This window comes from Eleutherodactylus coqui, chromosome 13, assembly GCF_035609145.1.
Source record: "Eleutherodactylus coqui strain aEleCoq1 chromosome 13, aEleCoq1.hap1, whole genome shotgun sequence".
In the NCBI taxonomy this organism is placed as follows: Eukaryota; Metazoa; Chordata; class Amphibia; order Anura; family Eleutherodactylidae; genus Eleutherodactylus; species Eleutherodactylus coqui.
The window spans coordinates 41,612,980-41,634,359 of NC_089849.1; the positions used below are offsets into that span (position 1 = coordinate 41,612,980).

The 21,380-nt window shown below is 43.6% G+C and overlaps 1 protein-coding gene across 3 annotated transcripts in view; it reads right to left on the reverse strand.

Annotated features, from left to right (window-relative positions):
* Positions 1-244: 244 nt before the first annotated feature.
* GRB7 (growth factor receptor bound protein 7) overlaps positions 245-21,380 on the reverse strand; it is a 99,246-nt gene continuing 78,110 nt past the window's right edge. For all 3 annotated transcript variants that reach the window (XM_066586735.1, XM_066586736.1, XM_066586737.1), the window contains 11 exons: positions 20,306-20,427; positions 19,653-19,730; positions 19,231-19,368; positions 14,062-14,172; positions 13,881-13,979; positions 13,649-13,723; positions 11,886-12,002; positions 10,383-10,443; positions 6,594-6,681; positions 4,594-4,687; positions 245-998 (listed from right to left, as the gene is read on the reverse strand). In XM_066586735.1, coding sequence (XP_066442832.1) covers positions 852-998; positions 4,594-4,687; positions 6,594-6,681; positions 10,383-10,443; positions 11,886-12,002; positions 13,649-13,723; positions 13,881-13,979; positions 14,062-14,172; positions 19,231-19,368; positions 19,653-19,730; positions 20,306-20,427 — 1,130 coding nt within the window. In that variant the 3' untranslated portion in view covers positions 245-851. The remainder of the gene's footprint in view (positions 999-4,593; positions 4,688-6,593; positions 6,682-10,382; positions 10,444-11,885; positions 12,003-13,648; positions 13,724-13,880; positions 13,980-14,061; positions 14,173-19,230; positions 19,369-19,652; positions 19,731-20,305; positions 20,428-21,380) is intronic.

Sequence of the window (21,380 nt, forward strand, 5' to 3'; positions counted from 1 at the left end):
CAGATGGACCATGGATAGAAGCCTAGAAGAGTAGTTTGGGGTAAAGAAGAAGAAACCAAGCTGAATTTTTGCATCAGGGCAGAGGAACCTTTAACTGCACCCCTGACAGGAACAGTATAAGTCAAAAGGACCTGTCATACGACGTTCTGACAGTGTTATGGCTTCCATTATAAATGGAAGCCATGACATTAATATGAACAGAGCCCAATCCCGACCCCTAAATTCAGCGAAAGTAAACCAGGAGTAGTGAACATCTTTTTATTGTGACACTTTTGGATACATATAAATAAAACTCCTCTTCATATGTAGATTTGCATTTAGAGAACTCTGTACAAAATAAGAGAAAATAGAGGAAAAAAAATATAGTTTACGATTTCTTATATAAAATATCTGACAGTGAACTGGCCTTGTAGATATTTACAGCGCGGCGCCCTCAGCGACAGATGCACCGTTTAACATTCCTTCCCAGACACAGTTAGGGTGCCCTTCTCCTGCCATCTCTCAGAGGGCATGAGGAGATTACGGAAAGCTTGTCTTCCACTGGAATTTAGCCACCAAATGTCATTCTGTTGTCACCGGACAGTCTTGTGATGATTGTAGCGTCAGAGGAAAAAAAATAAAAATAAAAAAAGTTGAGCTTATTGACTATATGCTTCCTGATAGAACTTCATCCGCTCAGCCAAGGATGTGGATCCTCACAGGAACCAACAATAACTTAGAAATCCCAACATTGAACTTGTGCCATCTTTTACACAGAGGCGCATCAAAATCCTCTCGTGGAAACGTCCATCTCAAATCGCAATTTGTTTTACGTCTATTCTGTCCTTGCTTTGTGGTAATTGAGACTCTTTTTACAGTGCTACAGAAGTGCAGTAGTGCTTGAGGGTGCACGGTAGGATGCCCCTGTTGATCTGGTGAAACTCAACCAGCTGGATAAGGTCTAAAAACTTGGTTTGCCCATCATCCATCGAGTAGAAAGGCTTTCCGTCTTCCTCACACTAAGAGGAAAGAAAAAGTCAGATAAGCGTTCAATATAAGTCTGCTTTATACGGTTAGTGTTAGACACATGAAGAATGAACATATAGCATACATTTGATAATTCAACCGGTAGATCAGTCGTCAACCTACCATATCAGTGCCAAGTGTTGATGGCACAATATATATGCATGTATTGGCTGACATTTACTTCCCGTCAAGCCTCACTGTTGATTATAGACTGCTCTCACAAGAGCCCTATCCATAGGGAGGACATACAGACATCATAAAGGGGTGAGGGGGGGTTCCCCACTTTTCAACCTTTCCTAGGAATGACAGCTGATCACTGGAGATCCAGCTTCTATAACCCCTGGTGATCAGTGAAGGGTCTGTCATGGCAAGAAAGCCCCTTAAAAAAACCCTATAAGCCCCTTTGAACCTTATAAGCTCAAAAAGTAGCTGACCAGCCCGAGTCCAGGGATATAAATTTTATGCTTCCTCGGTTGTCAGCGCTCAAACACGTTGCTGAAGGCATTGAGGTGCACACAAAGTAGTCCATACATTCTATGTGTAGAATGGCAGGACTAAGGATACATCTCAATGCATTGGTGCACGCCAACAATGGTGGAACAGTCTTAGAAGCTAAGCTTATAGGTTCAAAGTAGCTGACTAATTCCCTTTAAGTTTACTATGCTGTATAGTACTGAAGTAGCTCCTGATACGTCATGGCAGACATCTGGCCAGGAACTCCTAGAACCTTTCTAACAATATCCATATCCATGTGATGGGACGAGGGCCAGATATGGTGCCATCTTTATTAAGCATTAAAAGGGTTTTTGTACCACCACGGACATTTATCCCCCATTTGTTTGACCGGGGAACACTGGGGGTCTGACTGCTGGGAATATAAGTAATAGCAAGAACTGTCTGCCAGTGACACAATTATTCGCCAATTGATGCATGAGCAACTTTCAATGGGTGAAGAACATTAAAATGAACAGATAAAACATTGTTCATTATTTTTTTCCGTTACACATGAGGTCTAAAGTCCTCAATCCTACATTGGGCTCAAAGAATAAATAATGATCTAGACGTTATAATCTCACCACAATAAAACACACCCTATAAGTAAGATTAATACTACTATGATGATATAGTAGAACAAGGCATTAAAAAAATGGTTTTGTGACATCACACAAATACAATTGTCACTGCTCGCTGACTGCAAATGTGGATTAGGACTGGGGCGACATCACAGCGTCACACTGATGCATGCTCACTGTCATTTCTGCCATGGACATCAACACTTGCTGGTTTATAGACTGATTGGCTAGCTTGGATGCCCAACTTCCAGCCAACCCATCTATTTTAGTTTGTGTATATATATTCTGGCTCCTCCTCACAAAGGACGCTGGTTATTCTCTTTCTGAATGCCTTTCTGCTCATGTCGGTGGATTCTGGGCCTGACCTGTGTCTCAGTTAAAATGAATCTGCTAGTTGTTCACTTCTTTATCCGTAGTGTTTGAACATCTATTCCCCTTATTATTCTTTGAAAGTCATTTACTTTTGTCATTGTTCTCGGTGACAATCTAGGGAAAGTCAGGGTTGCCCCAGTTTCCTGACATAGGGTCGCCCTTATCAGGGCATGTGCCCTGCTGGTAGCTAGGGTCTTCCCTAACTATAGAATTTAGTGTTAGCTTCCCTGCTTACGCCTTGTGTTTGCTTTTCATACTGTGTCTATATATTTATTCTTTTAGGACATAAGCAATACGTCTGGATCAGGTGTAACAGTATATTGTGACATTGTTGAAGTAGATAGATGAACACAGACTATTGTGACATAATCCCAATAAACCACAGCCCAAGAATAAACAGGATCACGATTATGATACAAGACAGGCTAGGCATAAAAGACAGCCACCACTATGACATTACTACAATATAAACCAAGTTAGACGTGAAGAAACAATTGTGAGGTCACTACAATTAAAACCCAACCTATATATCAACACGCAAGGTCTTTGTGACAATAGAACATAGCTTATAAGGAAGGAAGAAACAAGCTATTGTGAAATCACCACAATAGAACAGTGTAGAAAAAAAAAAAAAAAAAAAAAACCACACCATTGTGACATCACGGTGCAACTTAGTTTCTATTGTGACATCAAAATAGAACACAGCCTATAATTGAAGGCTTAGACCATTGTTCATTTATAAGCCGTGCTCTATTGTGATAATGCCACAGTGGTTCATCTATAGGCAGTGTTCCTGGTGTCCCAATGGACAGCCTTCCTTCCTAAGAGCCCTTTACATGGGCCAACAAACCGTTCAAATTTCTGTGATCAGCGAGAATCTGAGCGATTGTCGTCCAGTGTAACAGCATGCACAGACTGAACAATGAATGAGAATTCCGTCAACATTCAGTTTCTGCATTCCTAGATCCCAGATGATGAATTGGCCCGTGTAAACAGGCAGTCATTCGTAGATGAATTTTACTGTAAATGGATACGTGCGGTCTGGAACGATCTCCTCTTACTCCGCCTCCATTGACTTAGTGAATCATTCCTGTGTAAAAGCACCATGAAAGACCTGTGGAGCATCTGCACCCAACAGGTTGTCCCATGCAAAAGGGCCCTAACCTGGGTTGTATTGTAGTGAGGTCACAGCTGTGCTCATCTTCATTTCTACATGGTATTAAAGAGCTTGATAAAGACCAGTTTTTTTTGGTCGAAACGTCGCCAGTTTTTATTGTATGGAGGAATAAAAATACTTTTATACACATCGTATGCTGCCATGGACTTTATACACCACTGCTGGATGACATCTGGATCTAGGTCCTGATCAGACTGTGGCTTTTGCATTTTTTTCCCTCTTCGCCCTAGGGGGTTACAACACCAAAAGGTTTTCTACTCTTCTGCTGCTGATTTCTGAAATGCTGCAGGATGCAGACAGCTCCGTACGCTGCGCAGTGGCTTAGGTTGGTAGTGCAAGCCAAGTCCCATTCATTTAAGTAGGACTTTGCACGGTGTCCTGGATTGGTATCACAGGCTGAGTCTTATTAAAGTGAATGGGACTCAGCCTGCAGTACCAACCTGGGCCACTGCATAGTATACAGAGCTGTCTGCTTCCTGCATTAGAACAGCAAGTAGTGAGACTGCCCCTTTAAAAGCCACATCTCCAACCTGCGGCTCTCTAGATGTTGCAAACCTACAACTACTAGCTTGCTCCAACAGTCTACATCTAGTTTCATAACGAGTCACAGGCCAGAGACCATTGCTCTAGGTGTATATTCACATCAGAAAAACAGTTATTAATTACAAATTCCTGTCTAAAGAGATTTAAGAGTGTGAAATGGATAGAGAGCCAGGTGCAAGGAAAGCAAGACCAGAATAATGAGATTCTGGGGAAGATAAGCAGGTCAAAAGGCTTGTAATAAAGTATGCTGCAATCATTATAACCAGCTTATCTGTCATTGGGGACAGAATTAATGGCCGTCAAGTTATACAATTCTTATCAATCTGACTGCAGTAAAACAAGCTCATTAAACTCTGCTACTTCCCAGTGCTAATTGCAGATCTGCCGTCCATGCTCTCCTCTTGGCGGAGGTCAGACACATACCGGTAAGATGAGGTAGTGCTTGATCTTCTGAAAGTGACACAATGACAAGACGAATCCTTTGGGGTTTCTTGTGCTTTCCCGCACTAGGAAAACTCTGCAATGGGACAAAAAGAGCATTTATGAGAGTGAAGGAATCCGTTCTCTATGGCAAGTGAGATACCCAGCCTTAAAGGGGTATTCATAGAATATAATGGGATATGCCATCACTTACTGCTTGGCAGGGGTCTGACTGGTGGGCAGATTTTCACTCAACAGCGATGTTCCCGGCCATCAGCTGTGTAAGGGACTATTGTACAACAGCAAGCCTATATGTATGCTATGAAACCTCTCCAGAAGGCCCCCTTATTGAGAAGACCGCCAACCCTTCGCCTTAACTAGATTTTCTTTAGACGATTGTCAGTATACAAGTGTTGAAACTCACAATCAGTTAAAACGGCTATTGGCTCATAGGATAAAGCTGGCACTTTAGATTATCGTCGGCTGAACCCACCGATGTTGGACGTTCGCCTAATGTATACACTATCCTACCAATAGTATGTAGGTCCTGCTATCACTAGAAAGGGTTGTGTCTTATTAGCAGGTCATATGTCCTAAGCCATGCTATATAAGCTGACGCCCCTTGAGGATGTCAGCCATAATTTGTGACGGGAACTGCACACTATTGGATATATGGGTTATGCCGCTGCCCACAAGCCATCCATGGCAGAGCACAATGCATTGGCCGTCTACAATAGTGCAAGGATTATATTGGATTCGAACACATTCCTACAAATGCTCATTGACCCAACAATTGGGCCATGCAAGTGGAGGAACGATCAGCCAAAGAATGAGCAAACGCTTGTTCATTGGCGGATTGTGTTTAGGAGAGCACACAAATGCTCGATGCTCTGCTATACATCTCACTGGGTGAATGCGAAGAGGTGCAGCCAATCAATGACGTCCCTATGGGGACAAACGATCAATCGTGCCCTAGAGCAGATAATCTCCATGTAAATGGAGGGAACAAACATTGACAGATTTGCTCATCGTTGAACAAATATCTGCTTGTGTAAAAGGACTTTATCTCCCCCTTGAGAAGGAAAGAAGTGTAAGCATCTGATCAAACTGGCATCATGGTTTCCATTTAGAATGTAAAACCACAACACATTTCTGGATTTGTTGCATGATCAGATACTACTAAAACCTATGCACCCCAATGATTTTTCTTTTGTTCTGCCTGGACTACATGGAGCCTCTGATGGTAGTGTGAACACAGCCTAAAATCTACATTAACTTTTGGAGAACTTACTAGAAACTGTTAGATTGCTCGAAGAACAGTAGTGTTCTATCACAAGAGAACATCGCTACCCAATGGGAGTATTCCAATAATACATATCATGTGTGAAATATAACCTGTCCATTTGCCCTGCAAATCTGTAAACTAATGACTGACTGATGACTGATAGAGGGGAGGTAGAACTTGTAAAAAGCAACAGTATTGGGAATTGCCCGTAGTAAGCAAGAAGCTCTTCGGATCTGATCAAGTTAAGGGAGTTTTATGAGACTATCACAAAAACGGAACTCAACTATTAAATGCCCCCTCCTGATCCAGCGCTTGCACCTCAAGACTAGAAATGGCCATTTGGCAACGAATTTCTTTTTTAATTTAGTCCATTCTCTGTCCATCATTTTCTTTTTTTAAGCGCCTGAAAACCCCTTTAAATGTCAGAGGGCAATAAAGGATAAAGTGACTGAGTCCTTAATCTACACACAGTTTACCATTATCCCTCAGATTATAGACTTCTAAAGTAGTGATATATAATGACTGCGTAGGCGAGGCAGGTATGATCATTTGCATCCAGATGGTATTTTCAGAGCTAGGTCACAAATCTTTCAGAGAACGCAATGTTCACACCACATGGAATAACCGGATGATGATTAATAGCTGATAGCTGCCATTCCCTTACTAAAAAAATATTTCAATGCTGAGACTGATGACAATGGGATTACATGGATCTTACCCATCCACCATTCCTTGTTGAGTAATGAGGTGCTGAGTCTCATCTCGGGACAGACGTCCATGATACCATGGCTGAGTCTTGTGTATCACTGACAGGATGGAAATACAATGGGTGTAACTATGAATATACAGGGCAGTGCAGCTTATACAACCATATCCATGTATCATTGGTGATAGCCAACAGTTATGCTCCTCTGATGTACTCTATCCTACCAAAAGTAATAAGGAAATAAATACTACTTTCGATTTTTTTCTGAGGTGTCCTAATATTACTTAGTGGGGCTCCTTTGGCCCTACTGACATCAGATACTCTCTGTGGCATACTTTCTACTAATGACTGATACACTTCAGCTGGTATTTCCCTCAATTCATCCTGCAAACATCTGGCGAGTTCTCTCAAAGAAGATGAACATGGTTCATCACAACATTCAAGTTCATCCCAAAGATGTTAAGGTTGGGACCCTACGCAGGCCAGTCCAATCGTGGAACATCCATACCCTCAAACCAACATAAACCAGCACTGGATTTGTGACAAGGCGTGTTGTCCTGTTCGAAGTATTGCTGCAACGGCTAAGCGGAGCGTGCCAAAGTTGAGGAGACTACGGGGATTACAAGATGGTTGTCACGGGTGGCTCTGCAATCTCTCCCGACAGTAGCCGCAACGGTGCTCTACCTAGCTGTTGCACAAATAATGTATAAGAATACATTTAAACTGAACGGTGGTTTTGTCATTGGTGACATCAGTACTCTAATCTAAACTCTAGTGAATGATGGTGAAATAATTTGAGACGAGTCCAGTTAGCTTGCCTTAGTAAACTGGGAGCACACAGTTTTACTTAAGCTTTGAAATAAACAGTTGTAATACACTTAGATTTGCAGCATTACAAGGGTTTAGCTGAGTTGGCAATGATGCAGTTAATTAACACGTTGAAAACAGTAGGCTTGCAATTGACCAACACTTTTCTTCAACGCCTTCTCTCTCTATTTCTCTAGAGGTTAGTCAGTAATGATTCCCCACAAGTTTGAATAGCTGATGGGCTTACTGGAAGTGTAAGATGCAGGTGTTAGATGAGAGTTGTATTGGCCTCTGAACTAATCCTGGCTTTGAATTCACCGGGTAATTTAACTCAATGTTTTAGTGGAACGATGACCTCCAACTCTTTTCTGCTCACTGCTGGCAGGACAAGGCAGCAGAAAGGACCTCGCTACCCTTGAAGGCTTGCTGAATCACTGCATGCTCAGCTGCACTCCTGGCACACACCTCCGACAACGATTTACTTCAGACTCCCATCACCACCAACTGCTAACTCCTCCTTCACTTCCTCCTCTCTTTCCCGCACTTTCTGCCCTCCTCCCCCTCTGCATAGAGGCTCACTATATTGTTTCCTGCTCTGGGTTCTCCCACCAATCAGTGGAGGCATGACATATAGCCAATAGGCAACCAGCTACTGCCAGCTCTAAGCTTCTAGCTTAGAAAGAAGGGGGGAAACTGTTTCTCCGATGTACAGCACCTTCTATGCCTTAGGGAAGCACATAAACAGGTGTGACACGACAAATGAGTGTGACTATTCTGGAGGACCATCTGGGTCACTACATTGCCACATTATCGGCAGCACATTATTGTCTAGAATGTCAAGGTACACCTCCGTTGTTCATGGTTCTTGTTACTACAACCAACGGACTGAGACCATGCCACGTAAAATATCCCCAGACCATAACTAGACCTCCACTACACTTAACTGTTGTCACAAAACACTCGGGCAAAGGGCATTCCCCAGACATCCTCCACACCCAGGTACATCTGTCTGATTTGAAGATGGAGTAGTGCGAGTCAACACTCTATAGAAAGTTTTCCATTGCTCATCTGTCAAATGACAAAGCTCCGTACATCATTGTAGACGGGTCAATGCATCTACTTTGTGAAAAACCTCTTTAAAAGTTTGCAATATGAATGGAGGACAATACCAGCTGTTGTGTATTAGACATTAGGAGAAAGTATGCCACGGAGAGCATCTGATGTCTTTAGAGCCAAAGAAGCCCCGCTAAGTATTAACATATGGATAGAATTCCTACTTGTGATTCTTGTTCAGGTGTCAAATTGTTTTTTGTAGGATAGCCTAGGTCTTCAGTGACCATACTTTCTTTATGGCCACATTAGCATAGCTGTAGGTAATGCAGGAGTAGAAGTTCCCCTCTGGGCCAAATGTACGACAAGGTGCATAAATGAGTTTTTAACATTCTTCTAAGGGAGAATAAGGTGCCTCACACTGCAGCATAGGAAGTGTAATGTGTCAGTTCTATGGACCAACATGTAGTCCGTGAACCACCAGATGCCTCCTGCAAGTTACAATATGTAGAAGGGTGTAGAATGAGAAACATAACCTGTGAGCATGGAAGAGTGTAGTAGACACCTCTCCGCTAATTAGCGTTCTTTATGTTAATATAATAGAAAGGCAATATTGTTGTGCGATTTCTCCTGTGAGGCAGTAGGTTTGTAATTCCTGAGGCCCAATTACAGGGGGAACATGAGATCTGGTAGGGTATCGTGGAGTTTCCGCTAGTCGAGAGTGGCATAGAGGGCTATGGAGCTATTGCAGTGACAGTATAAGGTATTGTGGTAGACAGGTTGCTGAATAGTACTGATATAGTTGGCAAAGCCAGAGTGTGCCAGGGGAACCCACTTAAATAGTTGTAAGTAAGTTGTCAGAGCCAAGTCCCCCAAAGTAACTACCATACGAACTCAGTTTGTAGTCTGTCTGATCAGAGCTGTTTGTAGCCTCATTGAGGCAGTTGTCCCCCAGTTTCTGCCACCATTAAAAAAAGTTGTGCCAAGTTTCCATTTGACAGAAAAGTAACTGAAATAATCAACATATTGCATATGTACAGTAACCATGCATTCACCAACCTCTGCCTCCTTCCTTTCTTTTCGGGCACCCCCGCTTCTCTGGTAACACTGGCCATTTAAAGGGGTTGCCTCTAGTTACAAAAACATGGCTGCTTTTTCCCTGGACACAGTCCCACCCTTGTCCATAGGGTCGTGTGTGGTATGGCAGCTGAGCTCCATTGAAGTCAATACCAGAGACAACCCACGTACAAGGGTGGCGCTGTGTTTAGAATAAATCGGTCATGTTTTTCAAACCCTAGACAAGCCCCTGGTGCTCCAGTCGAGAAGATTGGCTGGCTAATGAATTGTTGGCACGTCTGAGAACAGCAGCCAAAAAGTCAATGGAAAAAGTCATAGGAGGCGGCATGGATTGAGAGACCATTGGGGAAGGGATGGGGGTGGGGGGTAGGCAGGCAATTGTTACAATGTAAGCTCCAGGGTTTTGCCTAAAAATTTAGTCACCCAATCAGGCTGTGTAAAAAGGGACAAGGATGAGCTAATAAATGGGCAAATGCCCACACTTTATATAGTTTGTAGAATGGGCTACAATTTATATCTTGGCACAACCTTTTTTTAAGAACATTTCTGCATCAACTCAGATCAGTGCAACACCCTGTGTTGAGAATCCACCCGGTCACAATACAAGTGGGCATATCATGGTATCTGTCCCATGAGACTACAGTAATTCTTTCAATTGATATGGCAGCCGGGGTGCATGCAGGACACTCAATCAAGCTGCAAAGAGCTTCAACCCCACAGTAAGTGGCTTGGTGTAATGTCCATGAAACGTAGGGGTACAAAAATGAAAGTTGCAAGAAAAGACGACCATGTTGTGTTATGTGAGAGATGTTCTCATAGAATTACCATGTCATTGTTACTGGATTACCCTCATCCTCCTGAACATACCTGCACTACTCGGGGTTGTCTGACACGGGGTGGGTAGACTATACCGGTGAGTCGTTTTTTTCTGTAGGGAAACAAACAAACAAACACTATTATATATTGTACATCATTTCATGTCATTGTTTATTAGGCAGCAACAGAACTGCCTTCCTAATGGTATGAGGGATAAGGCTGCCCATAAGCTATAATAAAACCAAATACACAAGATATAAATCTGTATGGAGTTTATTATCCACAATGGCTATAGATTGTATAGAGAGGATAGTCACTGCTGTAGGTGATGCCACTTCATTATGCCTAACTGTGAATAAACCAATATGTATACAGGATGTAGTCAAAAAGCCTAATCCGGTGTTATATCTCAGTACTGGTGTTCAATGCTGAAACAATAGTGTACTTGATTAGGAAGGCATGGATGCGCGACACAATGGTATAGCCCTTGGGCTCCTGGGGGTCGCAAAACATGGATTTTAATTTTGTGTTGTATAAAGGGATAGAGTGTAAAAGCCAATTGCAAAGTTGAAGATTAGCATGAGAGAAGCAGGAATCAACTGACCGGGACTCCCGTGGGACCGCTGCGGTGACTGAAACAAGGAAAGAGTACTTGAAGTGGCCTCCTTCTTCTACGATAGGGGCAGATCATCCAGGAAGTCATCCTCTGTTTGCAGGAGATTCAGTACTGATCCACACGTGGCCTCTTGTTCACATAGGCAGTACTACCAAAACGTATGTTCTCATACTTCAGTCATAGTGGCAGCTCCACACGACTTGGAAAGCAGATTTCTGCCTCACACATCCTATTTGTCAACTTTTCAATTGGGTTTTATTCGCCCCCCCCCCCTTTTATAGGAGGCCACAATACAAAATTGAAATCCATATTATGAGGCCCCCAGGGACCTCTGCGCAGACATGTGTAGTACATCCATGGCTTCTAGAGATGAGCAAGCATACTCGCTAAGGGCAATTACTTGATCGAGCATTGCCCTTAGCGAGTGCCTGCCCGCTCGGAAGAAAAGATTCAGGTGCCGGCGGGGAGCAGCGGGGTAGATCTCTCTCTCCCTCCCCCCCCTTCCCCCGCTCTCTCCTGCTCACTCCCGCAACTCACCGCTCACCCGCGCCGGCAGCCGAATCTTTTCTTCCGAGTGGGCAGGTACTCGCTAAGGACAATGCTCGATCAAGTAATTGTCCTTAGCGAGTATACTCGCTCATCTCTAATGGCTTCCTATTCAAGTACACTATTTCCATTTCAAAATAGGACACCAGGACTGAGATATAGTGCTGAATCAGGCTTTGACTACTCCCTGTATAAGGCTGCATTGACATGGGCGAGAAAATGGTGTGAGTTTTGTGTGTGGTGCGAGATACACGAAAATACAACCCATTATTTGCAATGACTATTTATATGGGCAATCATTCTCTCACAGCGATGCTGCGAGATGGGAAAAAAAATTTACAGCATGTTTTATTTTTGCGCTACGTGAATTTACCAAGGCAGATAATACTTACCCTCCAGCTCTGGGCCTCTTCGAGGGCCACTGAAAGTGCTTCAAGGGGATTCTCTATTACGCGACCGGTACATCCCGAAAAGTCCATGGGAACCAAAGTGCTATCAGATACAAAGCGCTATGAAGAACAAAAAAAAAGAAAAAAGTCAGCGATGGGCTTTTATAAGCTAAAGAGGCCACTTTTGTGAGGTTGCGTTACTCTTGTCCATGGATGGCATCTGATATTGCACCTCAGCCTCATTAAAGGCCAGAGTGGTGCCGTTTCTGGAAGCAGGCATGGTTTGGTTATCTCTTACAACCCCTTTAAGGATTTGGAAACTTCAGAATGCGAAATCTGCACTTGCACTGTGAACCTCCGTGTGACCATTATCCTGTCTGCGAGTAGGTATTTTCGACTTGTGGATCAATATAGTAGACTTTGACCTGCGTATTCTTTGACTAGTCGTGCAATAAGTGCCGAGCTGGAATATTGTGCGGCTTCATTATTGAATAGTTGTGTAACAGAAGCTGGCCCGTACCACAAGCGAAATATCCTAATCACAATGTTGCAGTAACTGCAATTTGGCCACAACTCAGCCCGGTCATGGTAGCCTAGAGACACGCGATCTTGCCAATGTTGCAGTAACTACATGGTTGGCCTGTACCCATAGGCTCCAAATATCATAATGTAATCTTTTTGTAATTATGTGTAGCCAATTATAGTAATATCAGTAGAACATAAGTTGGGCCGATGTGGTTATTGTCTGCAGTAACCAATTGTGTAGACCATAGTGACAGCCAATGTACCTACTATGGGTTTGGAGAGAAGAGTCCTACACCTTAGAAAGGCCCAAAGCTTGTTATCCATGTGGGTGCAAACCTCAGAATTAACTATGGAGTGTGGTGATATGAAACAGCATGTGTTGAAGTGATCCTCCAACCCTGAACAAACCAACATGGCCGCACCACTTCTCTGACTACAGGGCGTAGACTGTGCTCTAGTCTGCATGATTAGTCCAGGACACCACATGCAACTATGACTGGCCAGTACTATCCACATGGGCATCACTAGCCATCAAAGCAGCATGTAGTGTCTTGGACTAATGCACAATGTACATCAGGAAGTCAAAGAAGCGGTGCGCCCATGTTTGTTTGTTCAGGACTGGGTGGGGTCGCCTTAAAAGGAGTCCAATTTAGACTGTTGCTTTGGGTCTCCTCTTCTCCATGTATGCTCTTGCACATAGACCGTGTTGTAGGTCACCGTAGCAGTACCATGATTAAAGGGCTATAATAGAGGAAACCGGAGATCACCACTAATAAAGTTTCTAAGGGACCATTTACATAGGCCAATAATTGGAAATGAATGCTTGCCCAAACATTAGTTCATCTGATCGCTGCCCCACGTGGTGGTGACATAATCAGCCAACAAGCAAACGTTTGTCAGCTGACTACATCTTTTATGCAGCACCAAAAAACCTGTTGTCGGCAATGCATCATTATGTGTACACAGCAATGTGCTGCCAACAATAATGGAACTATATGTGCCTGACTAATCTCACTAAACGATCGTTTGGGCACATACAGTACTGCTGATTGCTCCATGTAAATAGAGCTGAGCAAGAGCCGATCAACTTGCAAGAAACATCAATCGGCGCTCGCTCTTGGCAGAAAGTCTACCAGTGTCAAAAGGAGCTTAAGAACTAACATTCTAACCGAAGCTTTTACAAATCAGTATTTACATCTACTACTACATCTCGTGCAAATGGCATTGCCGTTACCAAGTACCTGTTTTTGGACGTCTGTCCAAGACTGCGGACTGCGCCTGGAGAGTTGGTAGTTTTTATAGAGCTGAGCTCCATACTGCAAAAAAAAAAAACCAAAGGAAGGAAAGTTGGCATCTTCTTACAGTCTATAGACTAAAATGTAGTGAAAAGCAAAGTGCATTGGTCATATGTAATATAGGTTATCCAGGAAGCTTCATAGGACATGACCTCCAGGGCATGGCTTCTAGGCTTACCTTAAATAGACGGATAGCGGTAAGCCAGCAAGTACGAGAAGGTTCGTCCTCACTGCACAAGATCTTCAGCCCTTTAGTGCCACTCCTCATCTTGTGAGGCTGAAACAATAATGTTAATATAGGAACAAGACCAGACAAAATGCATGGAATGGAGAAAGCTGACAAATGCCATAGTACTTACCTTCAAACAGAAGCCAAATTCTGTGGGGGCGCTATACAGCTTCTTTCCTTGCGTTAGGCAATAGGCGTTTGATTCATTCACATCAGCAAAATACTGTAAGTGGCGAGGGTCCTGAGAAGTTGGAGAACAGGTATGATTAGGGCTGAATTACGTGTTGTGTCCATCCATTCATGCATGCGATTAAAGTACACGGTATTATCAGTCATCTAGTCATTCAGGACCCCAAACCTCCAGAAAAAGATGGCAGAAAAAGATCACATGGTCAATCTAGTCCGTTCTTGGACTATTTCCTCTTGGGATATAGATTTATCCCAGAATGCTTACATTCACTTACTGGTGATTTTCCAGCCACATCTGCTGGACGTTTGTTCCAAGAATCTACGACTGTCAGTAAACGATTTCCTAACGTTGCTTCGGATTTTCCTCACAACTAATCTCAGATTGTGCTTCTTGTACTAGGCATTTAGCTTTCTAATAAAACGTTTCCTTCCTGAATCTTATTTATACTTTTAGGCCGCCTGCAGACGACTGAGTCGGATCCGGCAGCGAGAATTCTCGCCGCGGGACCTGACCCGAGCGCCTGCAGAGAGCAGCGTGTACTCACCCGCGCACCGCAGCTCCGGATCTTTCATGTGCCGGCTTCCTGTCAGCCGGCGCATGCGCAGACCGGAGCCGGTGAGTGACGTTTCTGTGCGCGAGCCCCGCACAGAAATAGAACATACTGCGGTTTGTTTGCCGTGCGAGATTTCACGCGGCCAAACTGCAGCCGTCTGCCTAGGATTGCGTTTGCTAACGCAATCCTATGGCAGCTTCCAAGGGTGGAAATTCCGCAGGAAATCCTACTGCGGAATTTCCGCCCGTCTGCAGGCGGCCTTCACATATATTAAGGTTTCCATCATGTCTCTTCCTTATCTCCTCCTGTAACATATATAACGGTTTCCGTCATGCCCCCCTCATGTAACATATATAAAGGTTTCCATCATGTCCCCCACCCCCTTCTCTCCTCCTGTAATATATATATAAATGTTTCCATCATGTCCCCCCTCTACTTTCTCTCTTCCTGTAACCATATATAAGGGTTTCCATCATGTACCCCCCCTCACCCTCCTCTCCTCATGTAACATATGTAAAGGTTTCCATCATGTCCCCCACCTCCATTCTCTCCTCCTGTAACATATATAATGGTTTCCATCATGTCCCCCTCTCCCTTCTCTCCTCCTGTAACATATATAAAGGTTTCCATCATGTTCCCCCTCTACCTTCTCTCCTCCTGTAACATATATAAAGATTTCCATCATGTTCCCCCTCTACCTTCTCTCCTCCTGTAACATATATAAAGATTTCCATCATGTCCCTCACCCCCTTCTCTCTTCTTGTAACATATGTAAAGGTTTCCATCATGTTCCCCCTCTCCCTTCTCTCCTCCTGTGACATATATAAAGGTTTCCATCATAACCCCCCTCACTCTTTTCTTCTGTAACATATATAAAAGGTTTCCATCATATCTCCCCTCTCCCATCTCTCCTCCTGTAACATATATAAAGGTTTCCATCATGTTCCCCCTCTCCCTTCTCTCCTCCTGTAGCATATATAAAGGTTTCCATCATGTCTATCCTCTCCCTTCTCTCCTCCTGTAACATATATAAAGGTTTCCATCATGTCCCCCTCTCCCTTCTCTCCTCCTGTGACATATATAAAGGTTTCCATCATGTCCCCCTCTCCCTTCTCTCCTCCTGTGACATATATAAAGGTTTCCATCATGTCCCCCTCTCCCTTCTCTCCTCCTGTGACATATATAAAGGTTTCCATCAGGTCCCCCTCTCCCTTCTCTCCTTCTGTGACATATATAAAGGTTTCCATCATGTCCCCCATCTCCCTACTCTCCTCCTGTGACATATATAAAGGTTTCTATCATGTCCCCCTCTACCTTCTCTCCTCCTGTGACATATATAAAGGTTTCCATCATGTTCCCCCTCTACCTTCTCTCCTCCTGTAACATATATAAAGATTTCCATCATGTTCCCCCTCTACCTTCTCTCCTCCTGTAACATATATAAAGATTTCCATCATGTCCCTCACCCCCTTCTCTCTTCTTGTAACATATGTAAAGGTTTCCATCATGTTCCCCCTCTCCCTTCTCTCCTCCTGTGACATATATAAAGGTTTCCATCATAACCCCCCTCACTCTTTTCTTCTGTAACATATATAAAAGGTTTCCATCATATCTCCCCTCTCCCATCTCTCCTCCTGTAACATATATAAAGGTTTCCATCATGTTCCCCCTCTCCCTTCTCTCCTCCTGTAGCATATATAAAGGTTTCCATCATGTCTATCCTCTCCCTTCTCTCCTCCTGTAACATATATAAAGGTTTCCATCATGTCCCCCTCTCCCTTCTCTCCTCCTGTGACATATATAAAGGTTTCCATCATGTCCCCCTCTCCCTTCTCTCCTCCTGTGACATATATAAAGGTTTCCATCATGTCCCCCTCTCCCTTCTCTCCTCCTGTGACATATATAAAGGTTTCCATCATGTCCCCCTCTCCCTTCTCTCCTCCTGTGACATAAATAAAGGTTTCCATCAGGTCCCCCTCTCCCTTCTCTCCTTCTGTGACATATATAAAGGTTTCCATCATGTCCTCCCTCTCTCCCTTCTCTCCTCCTGTGACATATATAAAGGTTTCCATCATGTCCCCCTCTACCTTCTCTTCTCCTGTAACATATATAGAGGTTTCCATCATGTCTCCATCTCCAGGCTGTATATATTAAAAGGACAGGACAGACCCTTATGGCCATTCTGTTCATAATACACACCATTAGCACTCTGATATCTGTCGTTTAACCACTGATGGAAATCCACTGATGTATCTGGAGGTTAAGTCCAATGACTTATATATTAGCTCTCTATGTGGAATGATGTCCTAACTTTGATTACTTCAGTGCTCCACACTATCTACAAAAAGTCGTTAACCTGAATTTTTCCCTTTTCTGGACAACTTATCAAATAATCACACAGGGCCAACTTTTTTTCCCTTTCTTCACAGACATAGTGGAAAACCATAATGAATGATAAAGATTATAAGTGATAGCATGTTTTTAGGTCAGGTATTGATATGAACTCATTACTAGCATTTACTGTAAGCTGTAAAATGATAACATTTTTATACATAATTGGTGTACAGTCCATAGAAATCTACTTTGACTGGTGTCTTTCCCAAAGAAACATCTGAGCTGGCTTGTAACCATACTCCAAAACTATATCAGCAGAGCAAGAGCAAAGCCTCAAGAGCTATGGAGTCTAATATAATGCTCCAAAGTGATGGTTGGCCTACAATTTGAATGTACACATAACATTCATAGTTAAGACTCTCACTGGGAATTGTCTTAATATGAGATTCATTAGGGCATATGACCATTAAGAGGATTTGGAAGGGGAATAGGGGTGGTTCATGCTTGGGAGCCCATCTGCTAGTAAGAAACAGCAGTTCCCACTCTGATTGACTTGGTTCTATTATGTACTATAATATAAGGTCCTAAATGTGTCTAATTAATCAACATGCAATATTTAAATTCCCCTGCGGAGGCAGTGTGGCAACTTCTCCCTGGTTATTTTAGATGATCACCAGGAGCTAAATGAACAGCTGGGATTCATTTTTTATGGTTTTGTTGAGCCTGCAGTTGAAGGACAGATATGAAATGTATTTTGAGTATAAAAAAAGTGATGTAGAGCCCTGTGTGTGACCTAGGAGGCTTAACACCTTCCAATCCAATTTGTATCTTGGTTTTCCTAGGGGGCTTACTCTTTTTCTGCCGTTATACAACGGCGCTATATCCTGGCTAAAGCCAGTACTGCATGAGGTGACACGTTGGATAGGCTCCGATAGCAGAGAGGCTGGCAATATACAGTAAGAGAACCCCGACGGATGTCTTCCAACACCAGAGCTGTACAGCCTTAAATCATAATGTTTTCTCAGGTCAGACAGTGGATTGGAAAGGGTTAATATTAAGCATCCAAAATAAGGGCAAAATGGAAAAAGTATAACCAAAATTATGGAAGAAACTTTCTTTGAAGTTAAATTTATACTCATACCTTTCAACTGGCCCCAGAGTAGGTGGAGAGTATGCAAATTTGCATGGAGTAGGAGCCCCTGGTAGATTGCAGATTTCAAAAGGGATTGCCCTGATGTGGGGTACCTTTTTTAAAAAAATCAGTTCAGGCCTGTTAAAACAGTGCTTACCCATCCTCTGCCCCAGTGGTCCAGTGCTACAGCCCCATGGTCCTCTCAGTCTTTGTTCTGGAACAGAAATTACCTGACCACTGCACCAAATCAAAGACCACAATGGTCTGGTGCTGTTCTCCTGGCATCATGGCTCCCAGTGGTGATGCAAGGAGAAAGGCACCTAACGGCTGTGGTCTCCAATTTGGTGCAGCAGTCAGATAGATTCCATTCCATAAAGTCCAGGATGACTGCGGGGCTGAAGCACTGGATCACCAGGACCAGGTAAGCACTCTTGCTTTAATTCTTTTAACAGGTCTGGATAGATTTTTAAAAAGTTGCTCACACCCAGACAACCCCTTTAAAGGGCATCCACAGAACAGCGGATAACTTGATTCGCAGAGGTCTTCCGGCTGAGACCCCCACCGATCTCAAGGATGGGGGTCCAGTGTCCCCCACCTTCTTCACTGTTGAGTTACAGCATTTCACCCCCACCCCAGTAAGGAGGGGATTTAATGAATCGCTGCTTGCGCAAGAGCACCAGGTGTTCAATTCACCTTCAGTGGGACTGCCAAGATACCCAAGTGGCACCTACTCAGGCTTTCCATCAGCCTCATTGAAATGAATGAAGTGCAGAATGGTTGGGGGGTTAGAAGTGACCCCCACAGTGAAAGGGGAGTGAGACACAGGAGTCTTGTTCTCGAGATCGGCGGGAGTCTCAGTGGAGAGACCCCCACCAATCAGCAGGTTATCCCCCATCGTGTGGATAGGGAATGACTGGAAATTCTGGTACAACCCCTTTAAACCTTGTTTTAATGTTGGGAGTTATATTGGTACTCAACACCCCAAATAATAATATCCAGCACCAAAACACCTCCAAAATGTTACAGATTGAATGGTTTTCTATACACACATATACAGTACATGATATACATGCACAGAAAATCTAGTTACCTTGGATGTCCCCTTTGAAGAGTAATAGAGACCGGAGCGGCGCAGGAAGAAGAAGAAGCGTTTCCATACTTTGCGTCCGCTCTCCTTCATATGTAAGTAGCCTTGGATCTCGGGCCAGCTGCCCGAGTTGAGGAAGTTCTGTGAAGGAGAATCATCATCAGGTTTCAGCCAGGTTACATGTGTATAAAGTCATCCTGTATCTCTGTCCATCACCACTCCAGACTTTGCTTTAGTTGTCAAGTCTCTGTAATCCTACACTGGTTGACGCTTGTTCAGCCTTCTCTAAACTGTCCAGTCACTGTACAGAATGTCCAGGACAGTGTCACACCATCAGCAAGAACGGAGAAACACAGATTTTAAGCGTCTGACATGTCCTGGACATGGCGGGTCAAACTCCTTGTCTGTACTTCTCAATTACCCACCTGGACAAGCTCTGAGTGAGACAGCCCTTTGTGAGCTTCCAAATTTCCAGCAATCATGTCCTCTGGGAATAAGGCATACTGGGGAGAAAATACAGGGCTGCCGTTATATAGAGTTCAAGAATACGTGCAGCATTGAATGTATGGAGATATAATCCACATAAACCGTTGTGCTATATACTGCACTGATCCCAGGTATAACTTGTATTACAGTCCAGGGCTGCACTAATAGTGCTGTTGATTGCTATTGGAAACAGTCAAGTTCTTTGGAATGCAAGCACATACAGCAGACAGTAACAGTATGACAGTCGTTCCGTTGAGTTGCTGCACTTCGCTGGGTAGAGGGGGTGCTAGACAATATTAGTTCCCTTCCCATGACTTTTGGCACATCGGTGTATATTTGCTTTAGTCAATGCTGGGATAACTTAGCAATGGTATTTTAGCACTATGAGGAACAGCATGTCTGGTACCGTTCCAACCCCTCGTGATGCAATTAGAGACGCAGAAGTACAATGAAAAATGTTCAGTTACGTAGATTAATCTGACCAGAACATTCTTGAATGGCAGGACAGAAGGAGGAACGTGCAATTATCTGAACATGCCCTGCTACAACCATTCATCTGTCTTCTTGTAGACATAAGATCCTTTGTACTCACCGGAGATCCCCGAAACAGTTCATATTTGGTAAAATTCTTGCGGAAGATGAATTTGCTGTCTCCTCCAGCAGGCCACATGGCCTGCACCTCCACCACAGACTCATGATCTTCAAGGCACCGTTCTGCCAGGCAGGAGAGAACAAGTTGTAATGTTATAACTTCTATTCTACTGAATGCCAACCACTAATGGAAGTCAGGACTATACCCAAAAAGCCGTTGCAGAGCCTTCTGTGAACCAAGAAAGTACAAGGTCAGATGGGGGGCCCTAAGAGGAGGATCTACATGACAGGGTTGCTATGGAGCCAGAAGGGGTGAAAGAGTTAGGAAGAATTGGACGAATGAGTTAGGGAAAGTGATAAAGGGGGGAGTTTTAAGAAAGAGTGCCATTTTAGGAAAGAATAAAGCGTGAAGGGTCCCGCCCACCCTCCCTGGAGAGGTGAATGTTGAGGGGAAGCATTCCATGAGTTAAGAAGTTCAAGCGATATGAATATGTCTGGTGGTCATTGTGCATGTTCTGTCGTGGCAGCCTGTGGCAGGAACCCTCGGAGACCATTTTTTTATATTGAGTGGAGGGAGTTTGGTGGGTATAAAATCCGTTGTTCAGCTGGAGAGAAGATAACAGACCGCATGCTGTGTTTGCTGTCCATGGTGCTGTATTCTCCACGGGAGTGCTGATTACATTGTATTCAGATTGCAGCTCCTTGGCAGAATAAAACAGCTGAATGCAGAGAACAGACCACCTGCTGTTGTCTGCATACAGCGCATGAAGGCTCATTTACATGCAAATGAAAGCGATAAGCTGCTAATGGACATTAATGTCAATTAGCAGTTTATGTGAAACAATCGCTCAAAACCAAATCGCTCAAAAAAATCTTTTGAACGCTTATGGTTTGTGTGTAAATGAGCCTTTACTTGTGATCCTGGTATAAGCCATTTAAAAGGGAATCGGTCATCTCCTACAGCACCATAAACTCAGTTAAAGCTCCTTCACACTCGTATTTACGCAGAAATTGCATGCACCAAAACGCAAGAATACCACTCATTGATTTCAATAGATTCATTCACATTTCCTTTT